Source organism: Brienomyrus brachyistius, chromosome 11, assembly GCF_023856365.1.
Source record: "Brienomyrus brachyistius isolate T26 chromosome 11, BBRACH_0.4, whole genome shotgun sequence".
Classification (NCBI taxonomy): Eukaryota; Metazoa; Chordata; class Actinopteri; order Osteoglossiformes; family Mormyridae; genus Brienomyrus; species Brienomyrus brachyistius.
In genome coordinates this window covers 29,224,845-29,238,607 of record NC_064543.1, presented here as the reverse complement: position 1 = coordinate 29,238,607, position 13,763 = coordinate 29,224,845, and the positions used below count along the sequence as shown (strand labels likewise).

At 41.6% G+C, this 13,763-nt stretch overlaps 1 protein-coding gene across 2 annotated transcripts; it reads right to left on the bottom strand.

Annotated features, from left to right (window-relative positions):
- Positions 1-886: 886 nt before the first annotated feature.
- LOC125704311 (uncharacterized) lies at positions 887-4,112 on the bottom strand. Of its 2 annotated transcripts, XR_007381082.1 has the most exons (3): positions 3,257-4,112; positions 1,710-2,513; positions 887-1,649 (listed from the first exon to the last, which is right to left on the bottom strand). XR_007381082.1 is itself a non-coding variant. In XM_048969774.1 (2 exons), exons 1-2 carry the CDS (start codon positions 3,262-3,264, stop codon positions 1,796-1,798), a joined length of 726 nt encoding a protein of 241 aa, XP_048825731.1. In that variant the 5' UTR covers positions 3,265-4,108; the 3' UTR covers positions 887-1,795. The 2 variants fall into 2 exon arrangements, 1 of the variants encoding a protein (XP_048825731.1); XM_048969774.1 differs by having other exon boundaries at positions 887-2,513; positions 3,257-4,108.
- Positions 4,113-13,763: the final 9,651 nt, after the last annotated feature.

Here is a 13,763-nt window from a genome sequence, read left to right as displayed (position 1 = left end):
CCCATGTGTCAAGTAGGGCAAAATGGGGTAGGTGAAAATAGAATTTCCCCAAGGGGAGTAACAAAGTACCTTCATTTCATTTAGAAAAGAATTCCAAAATGTCTTTTACAGGTTTTGTCGTATGTAAATTACAGCAATTGTCTTTTTTAAACAGAAAAATAACAATTAACTGTAATCTAGTTTAAAATGTTATCATGTATTCTATTCAAATTATTGAAGTTACCTGGCAACTGGAATTGGCAAATACTATTGATTCCAATGAAACATTTGAAACCACAAAATCACATGAAGAAAACGTACGCTGACCGTTACTGAAACGACCTGGTATCTGTTTCATACCTCACTTTACAACACACAGGACTTTTTTTTAACAATTTAAAGGCACAAGTTATTTTACGTCATGGCCAAGCCACCTTTGCTAGTTTAATGGCAGAAAAATAGTCAAAGCCAGGCGCCTGGTCCACAAGGGATGTACTCAGTCACTGCTGTGTTTATGGTTTAAACATGCTATAAACTAATTTTTTCTAACATTTTCTTTAAGAGCTAGGTGCACTTGCACCTTGGTGGATTGCTATTATATTTGTGGATTTGCCAGGTAGAAGAAAAGAATGCTTCTCTACAGAGATACAGAAACAAATCTGCTTGTACACAATGTGAAAGCGTTTGAGCAGACCATCTACAACAACAGCAGGATTCCACCAAAGTAGAGGTCTGCATTCCCGTAGAATCCATGGCAATTAAGTGCAGGGCAGGACAAACTTTCATTTTTGAATGCAGGAGCACAAGGGAAGTGACTGATATGCTCGCAGTAAAAAGAATGAAACAAGTGCTTTTTGTTATCAAACAATTATTTATTTGCATGAGTAAATAGAAAATTACACAACAAAGTATAGCACGATATCACAACATTACATTGTCTCAAAGCGCTTTAGAGCACCCCCACCCAAAGCCCCCAGTGAGTAAGCCATAGGCGACAGTGGCAAGGAAAAACTCCCTAGAAGGAAGAAACCTTGGGAGGCACCAGACTCAAAGGGGAAGCCCAAACCTCCAGGGGCCGGCAGGGAGAGTGAAAAACACACACATCAGATAACTGCAACAGGTATTCTTCTACATATCCTATACATATGCATGGTACAGTGGTTAGCACTGTTGCCTCACACCTCTGGGAACATTTATCCATTTTCTAAAACCGCTTCTCCTGTTCAGGGATGTGGGGATCAATTTGCCTTTTGGAACAGGCGGTCAGATGGATCCCAGAGGCTACAGGCACGAGGCAGGGAACAACCCAGGATGGGACACCAACCCATCACAGGGCAGGCTCACACACACAGATCATTCACACACACACACACACACACACACAAACACACACACAAAAACTCACCATTCATTCACACACCATTCATAAACACCATTCACACACCAGTCACTCACACAGCATTCACTCACACACACACCATTCATAAACACCATTCACACAGCATTCACTCACACACACCATTCATAAACACCAGACACACACCAGTCACTCACACACCATTCACTCCCCATTCACACACACATAGACCATTCACATACACCATATACTCACACACACCATTCACTCACACACGCCATTACCACTCACACTCACTCACACATGCCATTACCTCACACACACCATTCACACACCTGTCACTCACACACACCATTCACTCACACGCCATTACCTCACACACACCATTCAATCACCATTCTCATACACACACACACACCACTTACACACACCATTCACACCCATCATTACCAAACACACTCACATACCATTGACATATACCACATTCCCATTTGATGTGGACACCTTCACACTGCCTGCTTCTAGATTATTTATGTTCAGGTGTTCCACTAATAATTTGTCCACTTTAGTTCCAGCAATTTCCCAATTAAGAGCATTCAGCTGGAATTCACTGTCTACAACCTCTATCTCCACATCCATAATTTCCAATTCAAATTCTGAATTAAAACCCCTCTCTGCAGTCTCCTCCAATTTGACCTCTCCAATTTGTATTTCGACAATTTCAAATTTATCATTTACACCATCTAGCTCAAACTGGCAGAGGTCGACCACTACGGCTCCTATTTTCAGCCTGTCTTGGTGGTCATCTGCAGGATTTATGGAGACTGTCCTTTCATTTAACAGAAAAACCTCTAACCCATGCATGTCTAACCCCTTATCCCTCCCAGGCTGGTTGATGGGTGGAGTTGCTGGGGAGCACTCTCCTTCTTCACCCCAGCAGATGATCTCATCCCACTTGTCCCAGGCTGCCCAATACACATCATCCGTCCAGCTAACTGCCTTGGCAATTGGCTTTCGGGTGTGTGACACGATGGAACGGTCAGCCTGGTCAGAGGGTGATTCTGCTGGGGAGCACAGCTCTTCCTCATCTTCCCAGTCAATCACTTCCATCCACTTGTCCCAAGTTGCCCAGTATCGATCGTTGCTCCAGCTGACAGCTTTTGCAATTCGTTTGTTTCTGAATGAGGAAAAACACACAAGCAATACAATAGAGCTGTCAGTCACTCCTGGCACATGGAATTCAGTTCTGCACTGACACCTTCGCAATGAACAACTGCATTATAGCATAGGAAACTAGTTAACTTTCACATACAATTTACATATAATCAAGAAAGAAGCCTGGAACAATTTTAAATTTTACTAAATGGCAATATACTGATTTTAGTCACCAAACAAACTTTTCAGGTCTTGCTTCACTACTTTTATCTGTGTTTGTTGCAATACATCTGCCCTCTCCTGGTCTGCTGGAATATCATTGCTGTAGGCAGCACCGAGCGCAACCACCCGCATCCTCTTCCGAATGCAACATGAAAGCGCAGGAAAGCGCACGTGCAAAAGTGAAATATCATCTAGACTTTGCGGCACAGGAAACTAGCCGACTTGCACATAAAATTTAAATATAACCAACACAGTAGCCCGCAACAATATTCACTTTATTTAAAAGCAATGAACTAATTTACTCACAAGCAAGCGCAATTATTTACTTAAGCGCAGTAAAGCGCACGCGGAAAAGCGAAATATCAACTACACTTTGCGCATAAAATTTAAATATAATTAACATTGTACCCCGGAACAAAATCACTTTATTTAAAAGCAATATACTGACTTTACTCACCAAACATATTTTAATATACATGCAAATTTGACAGATACTAAATAAGAAAAATTATCCGATAAAATGGGAGCAGAAAAGCAACGTACCTCGTCATCTTGGTGCAGAAAACAAGTGAAGCTGCGTCTTTCAAACCGGCAGCGTCCCACGTGCCGAAGAGTCAAATGTAATCAAGCAACACGGCCCACACAATTAAATAATAACATCATAATAATTATAGCTCTTGTATAATTATTCTATATATTATTCTATAATTAGAGGAACAGACTTTTACAAGTTAACTTGTTCACCGAGAATAGTATACAACACCGTAAGCATATAACCCTTAAAGGATGATTAATTAAAATTCGCACATTCATCCTGCATAACATAAAACAATGACTTAAAGAGACTTAATATGAAATGAACGCTACTGTCCGAGGGCATTTATCTCCACAAATCGCTATGTAACATAATGTCTTAAATACTCTGATTTTCAGAATGACAGAATCTTAACATTTAAAACTTTGTTTTGCGATACCGATACGTAGTGATATTGGTATGTGGAACAACGTTATGTTACACACGCCTCCCACAATTCAAGAAGCTGTAGTTAGATTAAGAGCGTATTCACAATTTACCCGTTTGCCTTTTACCTTGACTGAGCACGATCCCCCACCCCAGCTGGTCTGCATTCCCCACATTGCAATTAACGATCCTGGCCTCAGCGCTTTTGTTACCGTGGGACTTTGTTATGTTGAAGAAAACATTAGAAGGGAACTTCTGTCGCACAACTGAATGAAATTTATGATTAATGCATGGCAGCATTCTCCAAGTACAGTGGGACGGACTCCCCAACGGACCGAGAGTGCTTGTGATGTAAAATACACTAAGATAATTCAGTTCCTTTAAAGAGCGGTTCTTTTAATACTCTGTATTATAATTTTCGTGTGCTGTCCCCTTAAAAAGCATATCACCAGTATTCCTTATTCAAATTGTCCCATTAAAAACTACAATCCCCAAACGTCAAATTGCATGCTTCTGCATGTCACCTACACTTCAGACTTCATCCTCAAAATCAAAGCAGTATTAACACAAGCGACATGTGCCATCACTTAAAGCCAATGTAACTTTTTTAAAATAAAGTCTGTTTCAACTGGATTTTTACCTAAGTAAAACAACCATTTTATGTTCTATTTATCTTAAAACTACTGAAACAAATAATTGGCTACAATGCAGTTCCGCTGTTTTGTTTGGCACCGTAAATTATGTCCTGCATTCTGTGGAAAAAAATGAAGGCTGAGGAATGTTACGTAACACAGTTAAAATGCAAAAGTTCTCTCTGGTGTAATTCACTGCATAAAACCATGGTCTTAAGTGTGGTGTCTTCTTCATAACACTCCCTGACTTTTGTATCCGTGACCATGAGATAGGGTGGGCTGCTTTTCTTCCTTCATTTTACTAGTGTTCCTCCCTTTCCTCCCAGCCTTGGCTGGTGGTTCAGGCAGCATCACCTTCTTTTAATGGACCCAGGTGTCATTTATTTTGAAGTGCAGAAAATGTTCTAGCAGAGGTCTTAGACAATTTCTGAATTACACAGAACTCTGACTTCTTCTGAAGCTGTGAGAAATTGTTCATCTGTAATTGTTGCATTGATATTTGTTGATGTGCGTGTGCCCTCCTTGAGCAGTAAAGGGGAGATCACATGCAGAGCTGATTTTCTGTAGTTTCTTAGTCTAAATAAAAATAAAATATTCTCTTCATATAGTCTGGAAGAGCCAATTAGTTATTTCTAGAAAAATAAATAGAGCCAATGAAGGAACCAGATGTCACAGTAACACAGGTCACTGTCTGTGGTGCTGGGTGTTGGGCTGGCGCTGAAGAAATAGGATAACTGGCCAAAGTGTCCGTGTGCCTCCACTGATTACAGGACATTAGTTAACAGTAATTAGCAATCACTTATAGTTCTCATTTATAATGATGTAAAATTATAAATATATATATATATCCATCCATCCATCCATTTTCCAAACTGCTTATCCTACTGGGTCGCGGGGGTTCCTGAGCCTATCCCAGTTCCCAATGGGCACGAGGCAGGGAACAACCTAGGATGGGGGGCCAGCCCATCGCAGGTCACACTCACATACCATTCACTCTCACATGCACACCTATGGGCAATTTAGTAACTCCAATTAGCCTCAGCATGTTTTTGATTGTGGGGGTACACCGGAGTACCCGGAGGAAACCCCACGAGGACACGGGCAGAACATGCAAACTCCACACACATGTAATCCAGGCAGAGACTCGAACCTGGGTCCCAGAGGTGTGAGGCAACAGTGTTAACCACTGCACCACCATATATATATATATGTAAATATATATATATATATATATATATATATATATATATATATATATATATATATATATATATATATATATATATATATATTATGGACAAAATATAATCGTGATTTAATGTATCCCTTCTGCTCTTAAAAAAGCGCAATATGTCTGAATGACGAATATGTCTATTACGTTTTAATAATCTTGTTAATATTTGTTTACTTTTTTTTCTGTAATCACTCTATGTTAAAGCAATTTTTAAATCTAGCTGTGAAATTGATGATGCTGTTGTTATTCTGACTGTCTGAACATAAGTGAGGGGATGGATGCACTATTCTATGGAGGCCTCTGAAGAGAATAAATTATCCCAATATTATATTGGGAGAGATGATTAAATCAGAGCTAGATAAGATTTTAACAACTCTGAGCTATTAGTTAAGTTCTTCCCAAATGAGTTTGATGGGCCGAAAGGCCTCCTCTAATTTGTAAATTTCTTATGTTCTAAGACATACAGTACTGTGTGAAAGTCTTAGGCAGTCCAAAGAAATGTTTAAAGCTGTTTATCTGGGTAGCAAGTGTACTTTGACTTAGAATAAATGACACAATTTAACATTAGAACATGTGCAAATTAAGAGTAACACAATAAAAACTAGTAATAACTTCTTCTGTTTTCTAAAGCGTTACTGATATCTAGTTGGATGGCTAGATGAACACCGCTTCAGTTCCCAAACTTCTCCCCAGCGGCACCTCAGCCGTTCCATGATTTTGTTAAATTTCACCAACAGCTCAATTAAATAATTAATTATACTGGTTTAAAAAGTCAGTGACAGATTGACTAGCTGTACTGTATGAGGTGTGCTAGTGGCCAAGTCAAAAAATACATGGCTGCACTGGATGGTCGTTACAAATACTAGGATGATTTTAGCAGAGGTTCTGAAATGGCTAAGCTGACACACTTTGACAGGCATAATGTAGCTGAAGTTCAGCCTGTAGCTGAAGACCCTGCCCCACTGCAGAAGTTCAAGGGAATTCTGCTTTTCCTTCTCCATCACTTCCTGGATGGCCTCTTTCGAAGACCTCTTCATGCACACCCTAGCCAGATGCACTGAGAGGCTTGGCTGTGTCTTCTTGCACACGGGGCAGAGCAGGAAATGCCTGCTCGAAGCACTGGGGATAAAATAAAATTAAAAAAAGTCATAAATAAAGATTAGATTTGATTCATTACTTTTAGTTGAATAAAGAAACAGTCCAGTCATCATCAACACTGTTCGTTTCACAGTGGTTTGGATAAATAACATTTGCATATCCTGATGGCTCCTAGACTGAGTAAAGTACATAATCACAGCTATTGAAACATGTTAACTAATTACTTACATTTATATTAAAATAAAATTTAATTAATTAAATTAAACTTAAGCTGCTTCAAAATATTATTTTAGGTTTGTAATGTACATAATCATAGCTCCTCACAAAACAAAAACATTTCATTTTCATAATTAAAACTTTTGAATGGTAGGCCTAGTGTGTGGATCAGAGACAAGATCTTGACACCTCATTAACTATAATTTGTTCTGTGAACAGCTCAGATACCACCTTCTCGAAAGTCTTCTGCATAAAATAGAAATAGGATTCAGCGCGACTCCACTAAATTTGGATTACCTGGAGTTCCTTTGTCATCAGGAGCTGTATCTTCTGCAGGCCCTGTCTAATCACATTGAAGTACCTCCTGCTATCACCCTGGCTTTGCAAGAGCTCTTTGACCTTGTGAGGGCACATCTGGAACGTCCAGCCCCATGTGTCACACAGGAAGTCGCTGCCACCAATAGACGACCCAAGATTTTGATTGAAGAACAATGTTTGAAAGAAATGCTCCATACTCAACTTCCTGTGCCTTGCATAGCCACACTGATGGGTGTTTCAAGAAGAACAATCTTAAGAAGAATAAAAGAGTATGAGCTCTGTGTTAGGGAACTTGACAATTTGGTTTCTTCTGTCAAGAATGATCTACCAAATGCAGGCTACAGGATAGTCAATGCAGGCTGCAGTCAATGGGCTACAGGGTTCGGTGGAGAAGAGTTGCAGCCTCCATGCATAGGGTTGATTCCATGCGCATCATATAAAGGTTGTCAAGTCTTGGCTGTGTTGTACGCAGAATGTACCAGGGCCTTTGTCTCTAGTACACGTGGACACAAACCACAAGTTGATCCGGTTTGTATTACCAGCAAATTTATTTGGAGTAAACCCTGGGTGGATTGGTGTGAGGTGGTGGTGGGGCTTTGGAGAAGATTTCCTGCCGATCAACACTAGCAACTTATATCTATCTGTCATGGAGGTCTCGGGACTCACAGATATTCAGAGACATGTGGATAGTTTACCAGTGGTTTTCAGCAGGAAATAGTTATTACTACAAATTGTCACCCCCCCCCCGCCCCCCACAGAAACTGGATCTGGCTATAGTGGGAAAATCTTTTTTTTTTTTTTATTTGTGAGAACTTGAAAGCAAAACAAAACTTGGAAAAAATATATGCTCATTCACCAATTTTCTAATCTGGGGTCTAAAGTGGTCAGGCTTGCAAGTGTATTTGGTTATTTGTCTATCCTAGCCTGTTGCAGTGTATATTTCCTGTATATTTTGCATGTAAAAAATGTTGTTTGTTATGTCAGTGCTTAATATTATCATGTAGTCTTCATGAACTTTCTTCATCTTGGCCAGGGACTGCATTTGAAAAGTAGCCACTTGACTAAAATTGGCACATTTTCAGAAATGCCAGCAACAATACTGATAATGAACACCCCTCTAACTGACTCTCAGTTGGTTTAGAAAAAAGACTTTTAAGAGAAAAGAAAGCCTTCCTTTGGTTTTGCATTTTTCTCTTTTTTGTTGGCTGTGCACAATATATTAGAAGAATACCTTACAATTATATTAGTTAAGAAATAACAGATTGCGTATATACAATATTAAGGTGATAACAACAACCCTCACTGTCTCTAGGTGCTGCTTCAGACAGGGCATTCTGCAGCAGGGACACCACCCGTCGTGCAGCATCCAGCAAATCTCCCTATCACAACAGCCCACATAACAGAATAACATTAGTGTATGATTCAGTAGGGCTAGTCCAGGTCTGGAAAGTAGTTGGGCCAGATTTTTAAACCAAGAAATTTAGCTGGGCCAGACATTTTCAGCGGCCCAGTAAGCAACAGGTAATGGCATTTTAAACAAACACAAATCAAGGTACATTATTTTAAAAAACTACAACTGAACAGAATCTGAGAGCAATATTTTTTTTCACTTCTGAAATGAGAAAAATATTTTGGTCGTATCTGACCTAGACGCATCCCAAAGAAAAAAAATGCCTATTAGATGGTAAACAGACATAAAGAAAAAGGGAAAAATCGTCTATAATCATCATCCGCTTATACTGTGGTGATCCATTTCACCCACACAGGCATGATCACCATTAGCGGTTTCCACATTATTGTCGAGGTGACTATTCACTTTACCTCTGCTTTCTCCGACATCTTCCTGATTCTGCCGCCAACAAGGGGCTCATAGGGTGGAGACTGAGGGTGTTAAACAGACCAATCTTTTGTCACTGAATGCAACAAATAATGTATTTATCTGTCAAAAGTCCAGCACCAGGAAAAGCAACAGAGTGACAGTAGAAACTGTAATAATAATGGAAGTGCGCCGCCCTACAGGGAAGGAGGAGTGATGGGAGTCCCGGTGGTGGCTAAGCGCGCGTGGGGAGAGGCGTCGTACTGTGAGGCTTCATGAACTTCCGATGGGGCAGTGCTGTCATACAGCGGGGAGCCTGAGAGGGGCACTGTGGCCGGGTGCGAGAGCCCTGGGTAATGAGTTGTAGAGCTGCGCAGTGTCACGATCGGGTACAAGCAGGCAGGCGATCGTGCGGGCAAGGCGTGCAAGGAGCAAGCGGACAGGCAAAAACGGGAGTTTAATTAGGAAGCGCGGACGGGGAAACATCTCACGCATACAAACATCAATGACAGACACTGGACTCAGGTAAGACACGGACTGAAATACACAGGACTGAGCAAATTAACTAGATACAGCTGGGTACAAATCGGGAGAAAACACGTGGGTAATCAGGGGGCGTGGCACACAGGAGGAGCGGACGAGCCGGGCATGACACGCAGGAACTGAGAGCCCAAGCTGTTGGACATTCCACTGGACTAGGAGACTGGGGTGAGTGAGGAGGAGCTCATTGACCACAAACTGGGATACTGGCTGTGTGTGAGCAATGGGGTGGAGATTAAGGAAAGACGTTAAATCAGCATGCAGTGTTGCCTGGAAACAACAACAAATATACTAGTGTCACTGTACTAAAACAATATCAAAATAATGCCTATTTTTTATTCATTTTACTTGTAGAGTGCAAAGTACAAAGGAAAACAAAGAGTAACTATGGCGAAATAAATCAAAGCATGTCCCAGAATGATGGGCCTGAATGGATCAGGACAGAAGAAGGCGAAAGTCCTGTTAACGAGGTGAGACGATGCAGACACAGGCCAGGATGTGGGTATAGGCGAGAACAAGAGGGAAGACGGGGGCCCGAGACTCAGCATGGGGACAGGTGGGGGAGGGGAGGCACGGGCTCACCTGGAGCTGCTCCCGGAGGTGCCGCTATGACTCATGGGTAACATGCCGGAATGGGACGGCACCTGTAGGCTGGACCAGTTGTCATGGGAGGGCAACATGGACAGACAGGTAGACGAGCTGTCTGAATAAGCAGCTGCAAGTATAAAACAATAAATGAAGCAGGTATGTGGTGGGCAGTGTTACAGCGTCCTTAATATGGTCAATACAGAAAAGGCATGTTATCATCTTATGTATATACTGCCTCCAGTTACTTAATGCCTAACTTTAATACATTGATTGATTTGTTCACTGCTGCAGCCTGTGTCAACTTTCCTTTCAGACAGATGTAAAGTCCATTCTGTTTTTGTTCTGTGTAGTTTTTTTTGAACAGCATATGGCTGAATTCTGTTAAACCTCAGACTGAAGAAAATTGTGTTAATTGAAAAGCAAATATCAAAAACTCAGTCTGCAGGAATGTTTTTCTAAATATTTCTGTGGACTTTTGGAAATTTCACGAAATTCCATTGCTCCATTACATAAACACTGAGTGAGATTTCATTCCCATTACTGCAACGTATGAAGAGGATTATGACTTATTACTTTAGGTTATCGGACTGAGTGAGTTTTGGAAATTTGCTCTTCGATAACTGAAGCAGTGCTGTGAATGCAGAGGTTATATGCGTCGCATATCAACAGAACTGTATGTTTATGTCTTGTCTTAATTATTTTGATTAAATGTCTAACTATTCCCAATATGTGTGAACATACTTGGCCAAATAAAGCTGATTCTGATTCAGTCAGAGGGTAATCGTCGGTGTGCTGTACTATCGTGGTGACCCACACAGAGAGCTTAGGACCATGATTTCAGTGTGTGCTTGTGTGAGGGGACAGGCAGGGCGGCGGCTCACTGGGTGATGCACTCCTGTGGGTATAGGGGCTGGGATAGGGGGCGGAGCAGTTACTCCTCAAGGAGGAGTAACAGTCACAGCCGTGGGGGGAGGAGAGGGAGAGGGTGCTCCCAAACTGGGGGTGTGGGTTTGATGAAGAGCAGAGAGACCCTGAGCCTGGGATGAACCAGCTGCCTACTGAAACGAAAGCGGATAAAGACAGAAACTAGAACCTCAAACTAAACAACACAAACAACAATATCAAGTTATATTCAATCATTAAACCGTTATATATTTAATCTAAACAATAGTAATAAATATCGTTCCGATTCAAAATATCATTTACGGGTGAATCTTATGACTTGCATTGGGAAACAGGAAACGGGCCAAGCTGCAGGGCCAGTTCAAAGGCATAGTGCGAGGCGCCCAGAAAGGGGGCGAGGTCTGGGCGGAGTCAGCTAAAGAAGAAAAAGGCCTGACCTTTTTCTGGATGCTGTGGACTGTGTTTGTGTGTGAGCTGCAGCTGCATGTTGCTTACATTTTTTTTATTAACACCAGCACCGTGAGGTTTGGCCTGGACTGGGTCCTGTCCTGCACGGTTGAAGACATGTTGACTGATGGTCAGCCCGTGTTCTGTTGGATCCCACAGAAAGGAAATGGGAATCCCGTTTGGATCGGATGCTGACAGTTGAAAAAAAACTCATGTCTGTGTGTTATGAAAGAATATCAATAAATGTTTCCGAAAGGGGATGACTCATTTGGTAATTATTTACGGCTTATGTTATGGCTGAGAAATTTACAGTCTTTACTAAAGTCTGACTTCTTTCGAGTCACCTTTAATATAGATTGGACACTCTCTATGCTATGTACAATACTTATATAGATGGTACATGTTTACTTGCTTGCACAGATGGTTGATTAGGTAATTAGTGTAAGTGTGTGTGTGTGTGTGTGTGTGTCCAATCGCATGTATGTCCAAGGTCCATAGTAAGTAATATACACTGATCAAGAGATGCCTGAAAGTGGATGAAAGAGGACATTAGTGGGTGTATCACTTAGTGTAACGGGTGCAGGAAAATGAGCAGGACTGCAAGCCATATAATGACCCACTGTCCTTATCTAGCTCTTAATACAGTATGCATACAGTGATGTATCTACAATGGACAGCTACTATAAGCAGATAGCACAGTACAGGTGCTTAATCTGTATGCTATTTCCATCCATCCATTGTCCAAACCGCTTATCCTACTGGGTCACAGGGGGTCCGGAGTCTATCCCGGAATCAATGGGCACGAGGCAGGGAAGAACCCAGGATGGGGGGCCAGCCCATCACAGCTCACACTCACACACCATTCACTCACACATGCACACCTACGGTAAATTTAGCTACTCCAATTAGCCTCAGCATGTTTTTGGACTGTGGGGGGAAACCGGAGGAAACTAGCAGCTTTGTGTGGTAATTGTTTGTATTAAAAATACATTGGATCAAGTCAAATTATTTTTATGAAGAATTAACATCTAAAAGCTGCTAGTAGACCGTGGGAAAATAATTTTTCTATTTTCTTGCTGCCATCTCGTGGCCAAAAGTAGGTATTGCAATTTCCATCATATGTAAGAGGGCCTGCCCATCAGAGTAATGTACATCCTGTGACATGTATTGACTATCAAGACAAACTGAAACACGGTGTATTAGGCTGTCAATGAGTACTGGACTAGGGTGAAAAACTGCCTGATAATCTACCTATTAACTAGAAGAGTACAAACTGGAGACGGATCCCCTAATACAGAGGGATTAACGTCTGTGCCACATCCAGAACCATTCAGTGTAGGAGTCTGGTGGTTCTACTGGATACTGACAAGTACCCAGCCCCTTTGTTCCCTCTGATAATCATCAGTCCTCCTCTGAATGCCTTCACCACTCTATTCCTGAATAGGTACACATTTAAATATGCTAGCAAGATCAAGGTATTGGGATAACTGTTAGGTTCGCTGTTAAGAGAGTTGCAGTGAAAACCATCATACACAGTGGCCCTTTCTGGATAAGATTACCTCCCTCTGATCTAACAGGTCAAGATCAAAGCAAGGTGCATTGCAATGTCTGACACCCAGCACACTACAGCATATAAAATACAGGTATCCATCGCCTTCCGCATTTGGAACCAGGACCACTTGTTGCAAGTCAATTTGGGCGTATCTCAAGTTATACGAGAGAGGCAAGACATTAAGGACAGTATACACAGTACTGAAATAATAATGTACATATTAAACCACAGCACTTAATAAACAGATACTGCACTTACATTTCACAAAAAAAAAATAAAGCACAGATTGCACTAAGAAATCAAAAGATGCATGTGCTAGCAAACAGTGGGAGCTGAGGAAGAAGCAGTGGTGAAATACTTTATTGTACAGTACAGTAAGTTTCTTTTTATAGAATGAAATAGCATACAGGGGGCGGCATGGTGGTGCAGTGGTTAGCACTGTTGCCTCACACCTCTGGGACCCGGGTTCGAGTCTCTGCCTGGGTCACATGGGTGTGGAGTTTGCATGTTCTCCCCATGTCGTCGTGGGGTTTCCTCCCGCAGTCCAAGAATATGCTGAGAATATGCTGAGGCTAACTGGAGTTACTAAATTGCCCGTAGGTATGCATGTATGAGTGAATAGTGTGTGAGTGTGCCCTGTGATGGGCTGGCTCCCCATCCTGGGTTGTTCCCTGCCTCGTGCCCATTGCTTCCGGGATAGGCTCCAGACCCCCCACGACCCAGTAGGATAAGCGGTTTGGACAAT